This window comes from Eretmochelys imbricata, chromosome 3 (genome assembly GCF_965152235.1).
Source record: "Eretmochelys imbricata isolate rEreImb1 chromosome 3, rEreImb1.hap1, whole genome shotgun sequence".
Lineage (NCBI taxonomy): Eukaryota > Metazoa > Chordata > Testudines > Cheloniidae > Eretmochelys > Eretmochelys imbricata.
This window is the reverse complement of record NC_135574.1, coordinates 42,445,450-42,466,017: the sequence shown is the minus strand read 5'-3', so window position 1 is coordinate 42,466,017 and position 20,568 is coordinate 42,445,450. Positions and strand designations below refer to the sequence as shown.

The 20,568-nt window shown below is 44.3% G+C and overlaps 1 protein-coding gene across 1 annotated transcript in view; it reads left to right on the top strand.

Annotated features, from left to right (window-relative positions):
- Positions 1–20,568, top strand: part of CSMD1 (CUB and Sushi multiple domains 1) — a 1,692,034-nt gene that overhangs the window by 1,532,902 nt on the left and 138,564 nt on the right. The window contains exons 47-48 of the mRNA XM_077812120.1: positions 6,321–6,509; positions 8,200–8,346. Of these exons, the coding sequence (XP_077668246.1) occupies positions 6,321–6,509; positions 8,200–8,346 (336 nt within the window). The remainder of the gene's footprint in view (positions 1–6,320; positions 6,510–8,199; positions 8,347–20,568) is intronic.

Genomic DNA, 20,568 nt, shown 5'->3' with positions numbered 1-20,568 from the left:
CTTTTAATTTATGTCAGCATTCAGGGACTGTGCCAGACAGTTCCCTGGTATGTTTGGTAATCCTTCAGGAGACATGTTTGTAAATCTAACACACACAATTGTTAAAATGCATATAATGTATTATGAAATATTGGGGAAAAAAATCAGAACACAGATGCCAGCAAATGTAAAGCGGTCCCTCCTGACAGAGAAACAAAAGATTAAAGGAAAGCTGACCAACAGGAGACTAGTTGAATCAGAGACAACATTTAGATCATAACAAACTATGGGCTTGTCTAAACAGGGAAAAAGCCTGCAGTAGCTGGTGGAGAGTTGCTAGTGTGCAGTAACTACTCCAATGCAACTCCCTGTGTGGACACACTTACTGCACACTAAAAGTGTCTGCAAAAAGAAAAGGAGTACTTGTGGCACCTTAGGGTATGTCTACACTATGAAATTAGGTCAAATTTATAGACGTCGGTTCTGTAGAAAGCGTTTTTATACAGTTGATTGTGTGTGTCCCCACACAAATGCTCTAAGTGCATGTAGTCGGCAGAGTGTGTCCACAGTACTGAGGCAACTGTTGACTTCCAGAGCGTTGCACAGTGAGTGGCTATCCCACAGTTCCCGCAGTCTCCACCACCCATTTGAATTCTGGGTAGAAATCCCAATGCCTGATGGGGCTAAAACATTGTTGTGGGTGGTTCTGGGTACATATCGTCAGGCCCCCGTTCCCTCCCTCCCTCCTTGAAAGCAAGGGCAGACAATCGTTTTGCACCCTTTTTCTTGAGTTACCTGTGCAGACGCCATACCATGGCAAGCATGGAGCCTGCTCAGCTAACCGTCACCGTATGTCTCCTGGGTGCTGGCAGACATGGTACTGCATTGCTACACAGCAGTAGTTTGTTGCCTTTAGCAGACAGTGCGGTATGACCGGTAGCCGTCATCGACGTAGTCCTGAATGCTTTTTTAACCGAGCGCCTGGGCAAACATGGGAGTGACTCAGCCAGGTCATTTCCCTTGTTTTGTCTCGTGGCGATTCAGTCCCGCACTGTCTTTTAATCTGCAGCTAGCAGAAGATGATGGGCAATAGTCATACTGCACTGTCTTCTGCTGAGCACCCAGGTGTTGACTATGGGTAGCCGTCGTACTGCACAGTCTGCTGCCAGCAAGATGTATAAAGATAGATGAAGTGGCTCAAAACAAGAAGTGGACAGATTTGTTTTGTATTCATTTTCTCCTCCCTCTGTGAAATCAATGGCCTGCTAAACCCAGTTTTGAGTTCTATCCTTGAGGGGGCCATTCAGTTTCTCGCAAAGCCACCCCCTTTGTTGATTTTAATTCCCTGTAAGCCAACCCTATAAGCCACGTCATCAGTCACCCCTCCCTCCGTCAGGGCAATGGCAGACAATGGTTCCGCGCCTTTTTTTCTGTGCAGACGCCATACCACGGCAAGCATGGATCACGCTCAGATCACTTTGGCAATTAGGAGCACATTAAACACCACACACATTATCCAGCAGTATGTGCAGCACCAGAAACTGGCAAAGCAATACCGGGTGAGTAGGCGACGTCAGCGCAGTGACGTGAGTGATGAGGACATGGACACAGACTTTTCTCAAAGCACGGGCCCTGGCAATGTGGGCATCATTGTGCTAATGGGGCAGGTTCATGCAGTGGAACGCCAATTCTGGGCTCGGGAAACAAGCACAGACTGGTGGGACTGCATAGTGTTGCAGGTCTGGGACGATTCCCAGTGGCTGCGAAACTTTCACATGTGTAAGGGCACTTTCATGGAACTTTGTGACTTGCTTTCCCCTGCCCTGAGGTGCAAGAATACCAAGATGAGAGCAGCCCTCACAGTTGAGAAGCGAGTGGCAATAGCCCTGTGGAAGCTTGCAACGCCAGACAGCTACCGGTCAGTCAGGAATCAATTTGGAGTGGGCAAATCTACTGTGGGGGCTGCTGTGATGCAAGTAGCCCACGCAATCAAAGATCTGCTGATATCAAGGGTAGTGACCCTGGGAAATGTGCAGGTCATAGTGGATGGCTTTGCTGCAATGGGATTCCCTAACTGTGGTGGGGCCATAGACGGAACCCATATCCCTATCTTGGCACCGAAGCACCAAGCCGCCGAGTACATAAACCGCAAGGGGTATTTTTCAATAGTGCTGCAAGCACTGGTGGATCACAAGGGACGTTTCACCAACATCAACGTGGGATGGCCGGGAAAGGTACATGACACTCGAATCTTCAGGAACTCTCGTCTGTTTCAAAAGCTGCAGGAAGGGACTTTATTCCTAGACCAGAAAATAACCTTTGGGGATGTTGAAATGCCTATAGTTATCCTTGGGGACCCAACGTACCCCTTAATGCCATGGCTCATGAAGCCATACACAGGCAGCCTGGGCAGTAGTCAGGAGCTGTTCAACTATAGACTGAGCAAGTGCAGAATGGTGGTAGAATGTGCATTTGGACGTTTAAAAGCGCACTGGTGCAGTTTACTGACTCGGTTAGACCTCAGCGAAACCAATATTCCCACTGTTATTACTGCTTGCTGTGCGCTACACAATATCTGTGAGAGTAAGGGGGAGACGTTTATGGCAGGGTGGGAGGTTGAGGCAATTTGCCTGGCCGCTGGTTACATACAGCCAGACACCAGGGCGGTTAGAAGAGCACAGGAGGGCGCGGTGTGCATCAGAGAAGCTTTGAAAACCAGTTTTATGACTGGACAGGCTATGGTGTGAAAGTTCTGTTTGTTTCTCCTTGATGAAACCCCCCACCCCTTGGTTCACTCTACTTCCCTGTGAGGTAACGACCCTCCCCACCTCCCTTCGATCACCACTTGCAGAGGCAATAAAGTCATTGTTGCTTCACATTCATGCATTCTTTATTCATTCATCACACAAATAGGGGGATGACTATCAAGGTAGCCCAGGAGGGGTGGTGGAGGAGAGAAGCACCAGGAGGGGTGGTGGAGGAGGGAAGGACAAGGCCACACAGCACTTTAAAAGTTTAAAACTTTAAAACTTATTGAATGCCAGCCTTCTGTTGCTTGGGCAATCCTCTGTGGCAGAGTGGCCGGGTGGCCAGAGGCCCCCGCACCGCGTTCTTGGGCGTCTGGATGAGGAGGCTATGGAACTTGGGGAGGAGGGCGGTTGGTTACACAGGGGCTGTAGTGGCGGTCTGTGCTCCTGCTGCCTTTCCTGCAGCTCAGCCATACACTGGAGCATATTGGTTTGATCCTCCAGCAGCCTCAGCATTGAATCCTGCCTCCTCTCATCATGCTGCTGCCACGTTTCAGCTTCAGCCCTCTCTTCAGCCCTCCACTTACTCTCTTCAGCCCGCCACCTTTCCTCCCGGTCATTTTGTGCTTTCCTGTACTCTGACATTGTCTGCCTCAACGCATTTGTCTGCGCTCTGTCAGTGTGGGAGGACAGCATGAGCTCAGAGAACATTTCATCACGAGTGCATTTTTTTCACCTTCTAATTTTCGCTAGCCTCTGGGAAGGAGAAGATCCTGTGATCCTTGAAACACATGCAGCTGGTGGAGAAAAAAAAAGGGACAGTGGTATTTAAAAAGACACATTTTATAGAACAATGGGTACACTCTTTCACGGTAAACCTTGCTGTTAACATTACATACATAGCATGTGCTTTCATTACAAGGTCACATTTTGCCTCCCCCCAGAGCGTGGCTAGCTCCTCCCCTCCCCCCCGTGGCTAACAGCAGAGAACATTTCTGTTCAGCCACAGGCAAACAGCCCAGCAGGAACGGGTACCTCTGAGTGTCCCCTTAAGAAAAGCATCCTATTTCAACCAGGTGACCATGAATGATATCACTCTCCTGAGGATAACACAGAGAGATAAAGAACGGATGTTGTTTGAACGCCAGCAAACATACACTGCAGTGCTTTGTTCTGTGATTCCCGAGTAAGTGCTACTGGCCTGGTGTGGTAAAGTGTCCTACCATGGTGGATGGAATAAGGCTGTCCTCCCCAGAAACCTTTTGCAAAGGCTTTGGGAGAACATCCAGGAGAGCCACGAATACCCGGGCAAATTAATAATTAAACATGCTTGCTTTTAAACGATGTATAATATTTTAAAAGGTACACTCACCAGAGGTCCCTTCTCTGCCTGGTGGGTCCGGGAGGCAGCCTTGGGTGGGTTCGGGGGGTACTGGCTCCAGGTCCAGGGTGAGAAACAATTCCTGGCTGTTGGGAATACCAGTTTCTCCGCTCGCTTGCTGTGAGCTATCTACAACCTCATCATCATCATCTTCCTCGTCCCCAAAACCTGCTTCCGTGTTGCCTCCATCTCCATTGAAGGAGTCAAACAACACGGCTGGGGTAGTGGTGGCTGAACCCCCTAAAATGGCATGCAGCTCATCATAGAAGCGGCATGTTTGGGGCTCGGACCCGGAGCGGCCGTTCACCTCTCTGGTTTTCTGGTAGGCTTGCCTCAGCTCCTTAAGTTTCACGCGGCACTGCTTCGGGTCCCTGTTATGGCCTCTGTCCTTCATGCCCTGGGAGATTTTGACAAATGTTTTGGCATTTCGAAAACTGGAACGGAGTGCTGATAGCACGGATTCCTCTCCCCATACAGCGATCAGATCCTGTACCTCCCGTTCGGTCCCTGCTGGAGCTCTTTTGCGATTCTGGGACTCCATCATGGTCACCTCTGCTGATGAACTCTGCATGGTCACCTGCAGCTTGCCACGGTGGCCAAACAGGAAATTGAAATTCAAAAGTTCACGGGCCTTTTCCTGTCTACCTGGCCAGTGCATCTGAGTTGAGAGTCCTGTCCAGAGCAGTCATAATGGAGCACTCTGGGATAGCTCCCGGAGACCAATACCATCTAATTGCATCCACAGTACCCCAAATTCGACCCAGCAAGGCCGATTTCAGCGCTAATCCCCTTGTTGGGGGTGGAGTAAGGAAATCGATTTTAAGAGCCCTTTAACTCGAAAAAAAGGGCTTCGTTGTGTGGATGGGTGCAGGGTTAAATTGATTTAACGCTGTTAAATTCGACCTCAACTCCTAGTGTAGACCAGGGCTTAGAGACTAACTTGTGTGCATTAGCTTAATGCATTTTAGAAGTGTACTAAGCTAAACCACCTGATGGCACTCTTAGTGTGGAGCAAGAGCGTCTACATGGAGAGTTAGGATGGAGCAGTTAGTGGGATTAAAATTCACAATTTTGTTCAGTGTGCACTAACTTCCTTGTATAGACAAGCCCTTAAAGACATTTAAGATCAGTCTAATTCTTTGTCTTCTATAAGAGATGATAAATGTCAATATGTACAATGTGAATCTCATGGGTGATGCTTTAAAATTAAAAGTTAAAAGAACTGGTGTGGGGTGGGGGAATTACGTACACTTGGCTGAATAAAACTACTCTTGAATTCAAAGTAAATATAAGTATCAGAGGGGTAGCCATGTTAGTCTGGATGAAGTGGTATTCACCCACGAAAGCTTATGCTTCAATATGTCTGTCTATAAGGTGCCACAGGACTCTTTGCTGCTTTTAAGGTAAATATATTGTCTGAGGAACTTACACTTAATTTCCTTTAATAACATTGCATGCCAACAAATTGCTAGACTTACCAGTTTACATCTTTTGACTAATGGGCGTGTTAGGGTAGCAACCATTTGACCTGACTTGTATCTTGCATTCCAAAAAAAGAAAGGAATACTTGATTCTTCCAAACTCAGTTGGAAGGGACAAGCCAAATTTTCAAATATAAGAGTTTAAGTAGAACACATGAACATACATGTGGGTGGTGAACATCACCCATGTGGATGGTCACATTAACACTTGGGTACATATGGTCAATGTTCCCTCTAATTTTTGACAGGGTGTGTGCACAAAGAATTTCTTCTGTGCAAATTGTTGTGCTTCTGTGCAAATTTTTGTGAGCGCGGTGTTTCATCATGTGCACGGGGTTTAGGATCTGTGGGTGCGTGCACATGCGCACAGCTTAGAGGGAACAGTGCATATGGTCTACTTGATTGTAAACTCCTTGGAGTGAGGAGTGTCTTGAGATCTTTATTTGGTATATTCTTATTATTAGCTTGTTTTATAATTCAGATTGCTGAGTTAGGATCCAGTCCAGTTCCTCTATCTGTTAATGGGAGTTTTACCATTGACTGCACTGAGTTAAGTATCACCACATTTAGTGAATAAGTACAATATGATTTAAAGACAGCAAAAATTGAAAATTGATGCTGAAGTCTTCATTTAAATGTTTGAAAAATGGTTAAGTTTGTAAGAAGGCAAAAGTTGTATTGATTTCTTTTCTTTTCTTTTCTTTTCTTTTCTTTTCTTTTCTTTTCTTTTAGCACAATGCCCAGCAAATGAAATCCGTACAGCATCATCTGGAGTGATCCTCAGTCCAGGTTACCCAGGAAACTACCCCAATTCTCAGACCTGTTCCTGGACTATTAAAGTTGAACCAAGCTATAACATCTCTATTTTTGTAGAAATTTTTCAGAGTGAAAAACAGTTTGATGAATTGGAAATATTTGATGGTAAGAGTTATTTAACTATCATCTGATTTCAAACAATGAATATAGATATGAGAGAAACTGAATTTCCAGAATGTTTGTGCCATCAGATAATGATGTGTTTGGAACCTCCAAATGACTATTCTGCTCCAAGTCTAAAGTTTGGTACCCAGTGTTGTTTTCAATTACAATATTTTTGGAAAAGCAGCTGATTAATTTTGTTAGGCCCGTCCTATTAGATTCATGTAAAATAGGAAACCTGAGTGGAAAGTTTAATCTCTTTACAGAAATTTGATAAATGATTATATATTTTCATTGTGAACCTAGTTTTTTTGGGGAAAAAGTGTGCCATTGGATTCCCATAAATTATACCATAGATTATTGCCATCTGAGTTTAGATAATAGTATAGATAGAGCTATTTTACTATTCTTGGGCCAAATCCTGTGCTGAGAAATCACATGCAACTCTTACAAATCACATGTGGGCATCTGAGCACAGAATTTAGCATGTTATCTTTGTAATGTTGTCATTCCTGGTAAGGCAATTCTCTTGGATTGAAATACCATATGTTTATATTCATAGAATTATTTAGGGTCCAAGTGCTCTCTAATCAGACATTCAGTTCATTCTCTTTATACTGTAGCAGAATGTGTACCACGAGTCTTGAGGACATCTAGTAAAGATGATTTCACAGCCCTTTATTACCTTATTCTATTGACTGTTCTCATAAAATATTCCTCTCGTTCCTAAACTAATTTTTTCCTGCTGCAGTTTAAGATGATTACTACTTATTCTGTTGTCATTGACTAATGAGGGCAATTGGTCCAAAAACACTTCATAACATACTTTTATGTATTTGAAGATTATTATCATGTCTACCCCTATTAAGCAAGAAGACTGCATGGCACAACTGATTAATGTACACTTTGTGCATATTCTCATCATGTTACCAGGATACCCAAAAGGATATTAATCATTATCAAATGGTTTGATGTGTCTTGTAAATATAATTTGGACCGTCTTTTTTCCTTTATCAATTGATCTTTTAATATCTACAGTTATTATAAAAATATTCATTAGCAATCTACAATGGTTTATTATAAAAACAAAATTTTGCAATCTTTTCAAATTGCCAGTTTTCTCTCTATAAGCTTTCCTGGCTCTGAGAGGTCAAAGAAGTAATTAGTGAGGGAGAGCTATTAAGATTCTCCCTGTCTCCTCACTACTCAGCACACATCTTTCAGATTAGATAACGGCCACAGCTTTCCCTGAAACTTCCCCAGTGGCTTAAGCAATATGTAACTATTTTTTTTTTTTTAAAGAAAACAATTTAGGTTGCTTAATTCTCCTGGTGGAATTCTTTCTTATTTACTCATACATTAATTTTTAATCAAATCCAAGTATTGATACTAAATCTAGGGGAAGAGTTAATATAGTTAACCAATTACCAGTCTTAGACACATTTTCTAGCATATCCTTTTTTGTGATGTAAAATCACTTTTGGCTAAATTAATCTCTGGAATAACTCCGGGTGAAGTCAGTGGAGTTATACCAGGGATGATTTGGGATCATTTTCTTTCAATAAAGCTCTAGTTGGAGTATTAGAAGCATCAACCTTAGCTCAAAAGTCTTTGTCACTCATCTGTATCTCATTACAGAAGAGATACATTTTTTAAAAAAAGAAAATAACATTCACTTTCCCTGATTCTAAAGGTTCTTCTGGGCAAAACCCTTTGTTGGTTTCATTAAGTGGAAATCATACTGGACAGCTAAACTTCACAAGCAGAAATAATCAGCTATATCTTCGCTGGTCAACTGACCACGCAACCAGTAAGAGGGGATTCAAGATACGTTACTCAGGTTAGTAACTGTTATATGCTTAGATTAAATTATACTTTGTTTATACAAAGTAATCAGTAACACTTTAAGACTTAAAATATTCATATCTAGTTGGCTGTAACTGACTGCTTCTCTGAAAATAGTATATCTTGCATGATATAGTTGTCACATCCCAGGGTGCAGTCCAGACTAGCAAGGGGTTGCACCTGCCCTGCCATCGTCGGTGCCTCTCAGTGCTTTTCTGCTGTAGCTCCCAACCTGGGCCCCTCATAAATAACCCTCCAGCATGCAGCTCACACCAAGTGTAGCTGCACCCAGCCAGCACCATTCTGGACATACTCTGGCTTCTACCAGCCATGGTTACCATTTGCAGGGTGACTCCAAGACACTCCCATTCCTGAATTTTCCCACAAAAAGGATGTTCTGCACTGTCCAGCCTCACCTGGACATTTCAGATAATAGAGATCCATTGCCCTTGTTAAGGGGTCAGTAGTCAACAATTTGATTCTTAACTGGAGTTACCCAAACAGTTGAGTTTAAACACAACACTGAATTTGTTTTGTTTAAAAATAAAATAAGTTTATATAAATACAAAGAGAGATTTTAAGTGAATACAAGTATAAGGCATAGAAGTCAGAAATGGTTACAAGAAAAGTAAAGATAAAATCTTTTCTAGTATCTAAAATGTAACAAACTAGACCTAGTTCCATCTAAAATCCTTTCCACATGATCCCAGCAACAAGGCTGATGAAATTATCTGATCAGGATCCCCTCCCAGAGTTCCTTTGTCTTCTTAGGAGAAAGAGGAAGAAAGAACCTGTGTTGTTTTTGCCCCTCATTTTATAATGATCACACCGCCCCTAAAGGTGAGGGGGTGTTGTCCAGGCTTGCCGGAGGAATGCAGTAGTGCTTTATGGTGGGGGGGGGGCGGGGTGGCAAAAGGTCAAACTGATGCAAAAAGGTGGGTTGTGGTCAGTTTTGCAGCACTGACTCACCCTCTGGGAATGTAACAAGTGGAAGGTTTTAAAGGTGCAAGCCCTGATGTTGGAAACTTTTTTCTCCATGCAGCAGGCTTTGGGCTGCAAGACAAAAGGCCATTGGAAGATGGGAACTCAACTGGGTCCGGGGAGGGTGGGGGTGTGGGGGGTTAGGCAGCCAAGCTAATTCCTGGTGCCTCCTTGTGGCAGATGTCCAGTGCATGTCCTCTGTAGGGAAGGCATCCAGTGACCCGATAAATGGCCTGGTAAAGGACTTAAAAAGGAGGTGCTGGTTAAAGGAATGGAACAGTGTGGGGTTTTGGGCCCTATGGTTGGAACATCAGGGAGCCAAACTCCCTTTCTGATAGCCCACCTTACCCCTCCTATGAGTGGAGGGGGTGGATGATAAGGTCCCTGCCAATAGATGTGCTGGATGGACTTGGATGGAAAAGAGGGGGAGCTGGTGGAACCCCTGCAGGTAATTATAGAATAAACATGGCCTTATCTGCACTATGCGGTTTTATCTACCGGATAGTCCCAGGAATCTAATAATAAAGTTGCAGCCTGATTAAATCCATATCAAGTGTCTCCTATCCTTCTTTCAGTATAGCCAAACAATCCAGTGACCCTTTGAAATGCATTTTCCTGAGGGTTATCCCTAAAGTTTCTTCCCGCTATAAGGACAGAGACATGGAGTCTTGTGGTGAAAGAGGTTTCATATGGTGTTTTTGATTGGTGATTGCCAGTCAACTTTGAAGACACTTGGCTAGAAACATTAGCTTGTCTTTTGTCTTTAAGAAACTCTTTTGCCCCCATCCCAGACTTGTCTGGTAAACATACTTCAGTCATAATTTCAGCTTATGTTTGTAACTTTACATATAATGTTGCTACATACACTTCACCATGATATCATTGACCAGTGAGTTATTAGTTTCAACTGATACTTCACAAGGCATATTTTGTACAACAATTACAATAGTGTGTAGAGTGTGAATACAGTGTGCATTCAGTCACAATAGTACTTTCACCTGAGGATCTCAAAGTGCTTTATTGGGGAGGGTAAGTAGTAATATCCTAATTTTACAGATCAGGAAAGTGAGGTAGAGAGAGTGACAAAAAGTATCTGTTCTTTGCTGTCTGACTACACTGTATGTAAAACCTGTGATGTAAATTACAAGATGATGATTCACGGAGTTATGAGATACAGGGGTATTGAATTATATAACATTAGCAAGAATACCAGTTGAACAAATCCTGAACAAATATGATGAGCTTGGCCTAAAAGGTATTGAAACATAGCAGGGCTGAGGGAAGGAATCCTAAGCCACAGTAGTCATATCACCATGTCACCTATGTAGCTAGCTAATGGGTATGGGGTGAATAGTGGATGAGCTCTGCTGCTACTTTCCTCTACAGGGTTTTTGTCATATAGATCTGAACTGTGGGGCAAATCCTCCCCCCACAGAGTCTGGCCTGACTGGGTACGGAGTAGCTATTATTCAGTGGTGGTTATTGGGGAATATTACAGTCAACGAAAAATTGGATATGAGTCAGCAGTGTGCCCTTGTTGCCAAGAAGGCTAACGCCATATTGGGCTGCATTAGTAGGAGCGTTGCCAGCAGATCGAGGAAAGTGATTATTCCCCTCTGTGCGATACTGGTGGAGCCACATCTGGAATATTGCGTCCAGTTTTTTGCCTCCCACTACAAAAAGGATGTGGACGAATTGGAGAGAGTCCAGCAGAGGGCAACGAAAATGATTAGGGGCCTGGGACACAAGATTTACGAGGAGAGGCTGAGGGAACTGAGCTTATTTAGTCTGCAGAATTGAAGAGTGAGGGGGGATTTAATAGCAGCCTTCAATTACCTGAAGGGGGATTCCAAAGAGGTTGGAGCTAGGGTGTTCACAGTGGTGGCAGAGGACAGGACAAGGAGTAATGATCTCAAGTTGCAGTGGGGGGAGGTTTAGGTTGGATATTAGGAAAACTATTTCACTAGGAGGGTGGTAAAGCATTGGTATGAGTTACCTAGGGCGGTGGTGGAATCTCCATCCTTAGAGGTTTTTAAGGCCTGGCTTGACAAAGCCCTGGCTAGGATGATTTAGTTGGGATTGGTCCTGCTTTGAGCAAGGCGTTGGACTAGATGACCTCCTGACGTCTCTTCCAACCCTATTCTTCTCTGATTCTATGATTACTTAGCAAGCCACAGAACTGCTGTGCTGACACTTAGCAAAGGCTGTTTCAGCCCACTGGTTCCTCTACTACAAGGGGCATAGGAAGGAAGGATCTGCATAGCAGTAGTTACTTGCCCCTGGCCCAGGCAACTCTGGGCACCAGGGCAGAACAGTCAATGGGCCCCCACACACACACAAGCTGCGCCTGCGTGGACGCAGTCCGCCTGACATTTGGGCGGTGCTGTGTCTGTGCTTGCTGGTGCCCGGTGAGCTGCTGGCTGCATTACTGGGCGTGCTCTTCCAGCACAGCCAGGGTGTCCACATGCCTGCCCAGTAGGGTTGCCAGCTGTCTAATCGCGCAAACCCAAAGACCCTTGCCCTGCCCCAGCCCTGCCCCTTCTCTGAGACCATGCCCCTGTCCCGCCGCTTCTTCAAGGCCCAACCCTCTGATCACTCTATCCCCCCTCCCTCTGTCACTCACTCTCCCCCACCCTCACTCACTTTCACCAGGCTGGGGCAGGGAGTTGGGGTGTGGGAGGGTGTGAGAGGTCATGCTCTGAGAGGCAGTTTGGGTGCAGGAGGTGGTCCAAGGTCATGCTCTGGGAGGCAGTTTGGGTGTGAGAGGGTGTGAGGGGTCGGGTTCTGGGAGGGAGTTTGGGTGCAGGAGGGGGTGAGGGGTGCAGACTCTGGGAGAGAGTTTGGTTGTGGGAGGGGATGTAGAGTGCAGGCTCTGGATAGATTAGGCAGCTCCCTGTCTGGCATGCTGGCTTTTGTTAATTTCAGTCTGAGGCGCCTCTCTCTCCCCATTCATTGTATGGGAGTTTAGGCACCTACCTCAGACTTTGTGAATTGTAGTGATTTTCTAGGTGCCTAAAAATTAGGTGCTGTGGTGCTCTGCATCTCAACACCTAACTCCTTATGTGCATATAGGCCTTAATCTCTCTTTGCTTCAGTTCCCCATCTGTAAAACTGGATTAATAGCATTTTGCTTCCTCACAGTGGTGTTGTAAGGAAAAATACATTAAAGATTGTTAGGCACCATCAGAAACTATGGTGATGGGGCCATATAAGTACTTAAAAGCTAGAAATAGGTCTGATTCATCACTACAGCATTCCAAATTTACGCTAGTGTAACTCCAACGATACAACATATACAATAAGCAAAAACAATGGAGTTTTTCATTTACAAATGGATGATGGGAGAATTAGACCTTATAAATGAATAATTAGAGAATATCGCATTACTAAGAATAATGCTGAGATTTACAAAGTGACCTAAGGGATTTTGACACTCAATTCAAATTAATTTTGGGGAGGGGGAATTTTGCATCCAAATCCCTTGGGCAGCATTGAAAATCTCAGCCTAAATGTTTTAAATGATCCAGCAAGAGATTATATTATGTGAAAGAAAATGTATGATCTTGCAAATGCAGACCAGTGTATACCCATGCTCCTGCTGTCCATGCATTGGTTGACTGGTGATGTATCTTACAGCATTGCAGTATGACAAGCCACGCAGTCATTTTTCTGGTTGTGACAAGGTGGATGAGGTGATATCTTTTATTGAACCAACTTTTGTTGGTGAGAGATGACGAGTTGCCCCTCCATTAAGATGCCACATGATGAGCTGAGATACCACCAAGCCCACCTGTTCTGCTAGCATGGACCCCCTTTTTACCTGTCTTGCTGAGCCAGGCTCTTAAGCTTCCTCGAGCATGCGCACAGGAAGGGCCACACCCAACTGCAGAACGACATAGACACTGAGATCAGCTCTGGGAAGACTTAAGGAACTTGCCCCAGCACTCAGGTGCCCACCTCCCTTGGAGTGCAGACCCAAAGGTATATTATGAAATCCACCTTCTCCCTCAATGTGGAGGAAGATATGCACAGCCTCTTTCCCCCCCGCCCCCCAAATTAAGAATTGCACAGACTGAGTTATATTATAAACAAGAAATAAGTTTATTAACTATAAAAGGTAGATTTTAATGATTAAAAATAAGTAGCATACAGAACAAAGCAGATTACTAAACAAATAAAACAAAACATGCAAACTAAGCTTGGGGGCGGGGTGCAGGATCTAAGCTGGGGCAGGGGGTTGGGGTGCAGGATGAGGTCAGGGGGTCGGTGCTTATCTTGGGTGGTTCCTGAAAGTGACCAGCACACCCCTCTGGCAGTGCCTCCTGGGTGGGGGGCCCAGGAGGTCTCCACGCACCTCTGCCCACAGGCACCGCCCCCACAGCTCCTATTGGCCACAGTTCCTGGCCAATGGGAGCTGAGAAGTCAGTGCTCGGGCTGGGGGCAGCGCGCAGAGACCCCCTCCCCAGAGGCTGCAGGGATGTGCCAGCAACTTTCAGGAGCAGCACAAAGCGAGGGCAGGCAGAAAAGGGACCCTTTTAAATCACCAAGGCTCCTGGACAGTTTCCCCCTTTCCCCACCACCTCCCCGTCGGTGGGTCTGCCCTGACCCAACCATGCCAGGTCCTTCATATCTAAATTTAAACTGCTGCACAGGGGCTCTATGCAGGGAATGTGAACCAACTGAATAGTCTCTAAAATCGTGCCCTCCAGTTTTTTGGTGGAATAAGAGTAGTTCCATTGCCACTATAACCATGAAGGCTGGAACAAGATTTGCCGCTGTGTATGGATCCATTGGCCTTGTCACCATTTATGGGATCAAATAAACCTCCCCTTCCTGCCCCACACACATATTCGGCTCTAGACACTTACCACAGAGATCACTTATGCAGCATCCATGGGGAGGAAAAGTCTTTCTGAACTGATTATTGTACTACCTATGTCACTAAAACATTGTTTTTGCTGTGTTTGAGCCATATATGGTTGTGCATCTCTCAAGGTTTTCAATGACTAACAAAAACATTTTAATTTTTTTCACTTCAGAAAATATTTTATTGAGAGCCAGATTGTCCCCTGTTTGAGTGCACAGGGACATAGATTCAGGGAGCCTTCCTCCTGCCTCACACTGCCAACTTCTAACCCCAAAGAAAGTAAAAAAAAGCAAGACTGAGCTTTCAGTGCTATTTGGGACTAAAGAAAAGGAACAACTGGGGAGGATTTCTGTGTTGTGGGAGGGGAAAGAGCCCCACATTTTTCACCTGGTTGATTTTATCTGAGAAATGAGAAATTATTTTGTGTCTGTGTGATATTAGAGAGAAAGTGTGGGTGTAGGGAAGGAGATATTGTCACAGGCAGATTATGGAAAGTCTTGAAAGGCAGCTGCACTGGCCTGCAGCTTGAGACCTCAGGTATTATTACTCACAAGTTAGACCACTTACAGCTTTGGCTCAACTCTTCTCCCCCCCAGTTCAGTTCTTGCTTCCAGGTGTTTCCCAGTGTCTCTTTGGGTGGGGAAGCAGAGGAGAACCACAATGATGTCACTCCCCTGCTTTATATAGCTCTTGTGTAAGGCGGGAATCCTTTGTCTTCCAGTGGAAAAACAATGGCATGCCAACTGGGGAGGGGAGGTCCCATACCAGGTGACTTAGACCCATGTCTCTGCAGGGTTGTGGCAGTGACTGCTCACAGGCTGTCTGGAGCGCCCACAGGAAGAAAGACTAAGCCCTTTCACAGTCCATTCTCTTTGCTAATGGGCCATCAGCCCTGTCTGTCTTTTTCATTGTTTTACTTGAGGGGCTAGTTGGGGGTGACACCCAAGTAAGACATTTGAAATACAGATACATATTCAATATTCCTAACTCCAGATACAAAAATTATACAGACCTAAAAATTAGTTAATCACATTCAGTAAATCATAACCTTTCCAATGATACCTTATATGAGCCATCTTGCATAAAGTATATCTCAGTTATGCCATATCCATATCGTAAGCATATTTCCATAAAAAATATGGAGTGTAATGTTATGAGAGACACGAGCTTTCAAGCCACACACAGCTCTTCTTCAGGTCTTGGGAAGGTACTCCCAGAGTTACAGCAAAATGCAAGGTAGAACAGATTGTTTAGCACAAGTAGTTAGCACATACTGCAAGGAACCATTCAAGGTAGAGTGGCCTCTAAACACCTCTGCAGTCATAGGACAAAAAGAGGGGGTTAGTGGGTTACAGTTCTTGGTAATAAGCCATAACCAACTAACCCATTCTTTTTGTCCTATGCAGAGATGTTAACGGGCCATTCTATCTTGAATAGTCCCTGTGATGGGGAGGAGGAAGGGAGGAAAAAATACTCACCTCTCATGGGTGGTTCCTGCCAGCTTGGTGCAATCCTGCACTCTTTCTTTTTTAATTTTCCCACTGCCCCCTGTTGGCAATTGCCTTCATCAGGCAGGTCTTCAGCAGCCCACTGGCTAAAGTCACACAAAGACATATGAAGGAACCCTTTCCAGGATAATACAATCCAACAAAAAAATGGCCTTCTCAAAATCTTCAGCCCTGTCTCCTGGCCTGTTTAACTCCAGCCCCGGTTTCAGGCTCCAAAACAAATCTTGTGCCCTTCTCAGGTCTTTGGCCACTCTGCCAGTGCGGGTCGGGGGTGGGGGAGAGAGAGAAATAGGCCTGCCCATTACTCTGGGTCTCAAGGCAGAAACCCTACAAGTAGCAGCCATGTGCTGCTTTCTTTGCTAGTTGCTACTGCTGCATTCCCTGGGCTGCTTCCCACTCTGTCCCATCACCTTCTTGGGTTCTCTGACTGTTCCCTGTTTAAGCAGGGTCTCTATTAGGTCTCCTTGACTGGAGAGTTTCTCAGTCTCTGTCCTGATTTTTCAGGGTCTTCCCTCAGGCCTCTTTACCTGGAGAGCTTGCAACAGTCTTTGCCCCCTTTAAGTCAGGGTTCTCTCTCCAAGGCCTCTGCACCTGGAAAACTTCACAGTCCTATCCCTGCTTGAGTAGGGTTTCTCACCAGTAGCTTTACCCATGGAATCTCACAGTCTTCCACTCCTTCTTTATCTTTCTGGTACCAGCCAGTGACTGCCCTGCTCAGGTCCTGTATCTCCCTTTAAGTAAGCCAGCTGAGCTCTGATTGGCTGCTTCCCTGCAGCCTTTCTAGGAAGGCTAGAAGGACCCACCTTCACTGGTCCCTTTCCTGGGGTGTGGTGTGGTAGGGTTGCAGGGCCTCCAGCAAGGAGCATCAAAGGGCTTGGTACACCCTGTCACCGTTGCCTCCAAAACAGTGCTAACTACTTATGCTAAACAATCTGTTCCACCTTGCATTTTGCTGTGACGCTGGGAGTACCTTTCTGAGATCTGAAGAAGAGTTGTGTGTGTCTTGAAAGCTTGTGTCTCTCATCAACAGAAGCTGGACCAATAAAATGTATTACCTCACCCAGCTTGTCTCTCCAGTGTCTCTTGGCACTGACACAGCTACAACTGGTTGGTCTTTAGTCAAAATTGACAAATGGGCATTGAGGGTATAAGTGAACTGAAAACGTACAAATGTGTTACCTTGAAGAAAACATTAATACTTAGGAGGCCTTGAAAGATCTGCTGATATGTCACTGAGAAAAGCAAATTAAATCTATAATGCAATACTAGTTCAGGTCAGTGGACTGCCTGGCTTACACTTTATCATTAATGTGGGTGGAAGCTTTGTTGTTCCTAGACAAATGCACACCTACAGCACTGCACTCAGACCTGCTAATCCTCTCATAGAGTCAGTGCAACTCCTGTCACAGAAGTCTTTTTGGAGAATAAAAATATTTTATCTCTGTAGTTGTAGGCATGAGGTTGGAATACACTATGAGCATTCTATCCCACTGAGTCCCATTGAAACACAGAAATGGAGTGCAGGTGATAGTGATTGGAGCTTTGAGACTGACATTTCCTATTGCACTAGCTCACGCTGAAGCCTTTAGACATCTTTTATTGCTTTATACTTGCTTCTTTACTAACTCTGTTAATGCCTGATCCTGCAAGCTGTTAAACACTCAGCACCCTGAAGTCCAATGGGAATTGTGTTTAGTAGTAAGATCACATTTTGAATGATTACTAAACTATATAAAGTGAACACAGAAGGAATTCAGACATAAACCACCATAAACTCTCCTCCACCCTTTCCCCAGATGGTATCATTTGCAAGCTTTACTAAAAGCTTAAAATAAATGTTCCTTTTTTAATGTTACAACATGTAGATTAAAAAAAAAAAAAGAAAGAAAGAAAAGAAAAGAACAGCTGTTGACCTACTTGTCCTTCTAGGGTTGCAAATGTTGTTTGGATGTATTCCTGGAGGTTTCATCACATGACATGATCTTTAATTAAAGATTAATCTTTAATTCTTGGAAACTCCAGGACAATCCAGGAGGGTTGGCAACTCTGTCCTTCTTTCCAAAGAAGGCCCAATAGTTTACAAATATTCATTTTGATGTTTACTTAAAATGTCTTTTGTGCATACTGTAGTGATTCTACACTCCTGACCCAGGCAAAACTCCAGTCTGCTTGAAAGGGGCTTTTGACTGGGTGAAGACTGCAGGATCAGTTTCTGACACACTGGCTATCCGTGACATCTTTCCCAATTAATTTTGTGCCACCTGAGGCTTAAAGTGGTCTGAGTAGCAGGGACTCTGCCACTTCTGTAGAAACTCTGAAGTGGATCTAATCTGGGCCTGTTGCTAATAAGTGGCTATTATAAATGCATGTTTTACCCACTCACACCCACATGCTCACATACAGTCCCTCACTATGTTAAAACAATATTATTAAGGTTGCAAAATAAAGCACTCAGCAATTAACAAATGACCCCAACCAATTCTAGCCTCTTCTCCCAGTCCCAGCCACCTCACCCAAACAGTCCCTGCCTCTCCTTCCCCACAATCGCCTAGTCCCAGCCTTCCCCCACCAGTGACCACTGCATTTCATGCTGCCAAATATGGTCTTACAGTTAACTTGTGTCCTCCTGTTTGTTTCATTCATCTCTTGTCTTATACTTGGATTTTTAGTTCCTTGGGGCAGAGATTATCTTTTTTGTTATGTGTCTGTACAAAGATTAGTACAGTTGGAATCTGGTCTATGATAGGTCCCTAGGTGCTACTGTAATAAATAAAACAACAACAGGAAAAAAATAAGTTTTCAGTGGGTTTTCTCATTTTGTGTAATTCGGATGCCTACCTCTCACCTATTTTATGCCCCATTAAGGTTGCTGTTTGAGAAGGTTCACACATATTCTACAGTTTAGGGGTAGTCAAATTGTTGTTCGTGAGCCACATGTGGCTCTTTTCCCGTTAAAGTGTTGGAGCCCCCCACAGCTCCCCTCATTCTCCACCTACCAGACTTGGGGAAGGGAGCTCAGGAACTCTGCCTTGAAGTGGGATGATGGGGTAGGGGCTTCAGCCCAGCAGGGAGGGGGATCTCAGGGCTTCAGCCCTGCAGCTTGTACCTGCTGAAGCGCGGGGATTCAGCAGGATTGGTGCTGAAGCCCCGAGTCGCATCAGGCCCCTTCCGTGAGGATGAAGCCCCGAGCCTTTGCAGGCATGCCCCAGCTCTCAAACTTCTGAAGATTGTCATATGTGGCTCGGAGGATCAGTAAGTTTGGCCAGTCCAGTATAGTTTTTCTTTATATTAGCACATTTTAAAAAAGTAGAGAAAAAGAATATGCTTATAAATTCTCCTGCAAGGCAGAAAAAATAAAACAAATAATCCAAGCACATACATAATAGTTTCTTCTTTGAACTGCAAAACTGTCAAGATCACTTTGCAATTCTTTTTTGACTGAAACAAAAATGGAATTAAGCCTCAACTGTCATTCTCAACTTCCCTTGAGAGATTCAAAACAAAATGCCGCTTCCTAGAACCCCTAGAAGCCATTAGTTTTAACCATCTTGCTTCAGAAATATAATCCCTTTGTTTCTTAAATTAGTTGAAAAGTAAATTAAAGTAATATTTATTGTCCCTCTTTAAATGTCAATTCCCTTTTTAAAAAATCAAGGGTATTTCTGTAATTTCATGCATTTAATTGAGGTATGTAAGCAAATGTCTGTGTGATTGTCAAGGATATTCCGTTTGGCTCAAACCAGAACCTTTTACTGAGCTATCCTTGCTTACTGACTTGCATTCAACTCCGTTCCTTCAGGGGCTGTTACCACTACTTTGTCTCCCAAGCATTCCCTCTATACTGACAGCACTCAAAGGGCGGGAAAAAAGCTACTTTACTATTGACTAACTCTTTGAACAGAATATCAGTATTGATCCACATTTCTTCAGTGTTTTTAATATGGATTCTAGTTACTGGGCTGGGATTAGGGTTGTAGTTTCTTAGAAATCTTGTGCTGAATCTTGCATTTAATTATACAAGGGTGTATGCATGTGTCATCAAAGGCCACTGCTTTGAAAGGAGCCTCCCACTTTTGTGCCAAGAGCACATTACATTCCCCGGACTGCAAATCTACAAGGATAATCTAGTCAAAGAGTTACTAGAAAAAATAATCTCTTTCCAAATGAAAACAACAGTTGGATTTCCTATACTAAGTGTTAGGGGGCTTATTCCTTCACCCACTTACTTCCCTGGTCCTTCTCGCATGAACAGAGAGCAACAATACCCGAAGTCCAAAGGTGCAAACAATTCGATGTTTATTGGGGTGAACTTCCAGCAAGCATGATTCCAGTTTCCTTCCTTAGTATCCTCCTTCCCAGCTCTGACACCACAGAGCCTTACACCTGTGTCCCTGTTCCCATTCCTACCCTTAGCCAAACATGATTCCAACTTCCTTACTCCCATTCCCATTTCCCCCTTTAGCAAAACATGATTCCAATTTTCTTACCCCCATTCCCTGTTCCCATCTCCCCCTTTAGCAAAACATGATTCCAATTTTCTTACCCCCATTCCCTGTTCCCATCTCACACACCCACATGCCCACCCACACCCAGTCACTTCCTCATTGACTACAGATTATATAGTAAAACTTGAGTTCTGCTTAGCTATACCTTAACCAATCATTTTCCTGAAATTTAACTAACCAATCCTAACATATTGTAACATGATTATGTAACCAATTATATCCCACCACCTTAATTAGTTTACACCCAGCAAAATTAATTATACAGCAGACAGGAACAATCACAGAACCAGACAGAGATTATACAGACAAACAATAGCAAAGTGGGAACTACAATGACAAGACAACACAGAAGTGAG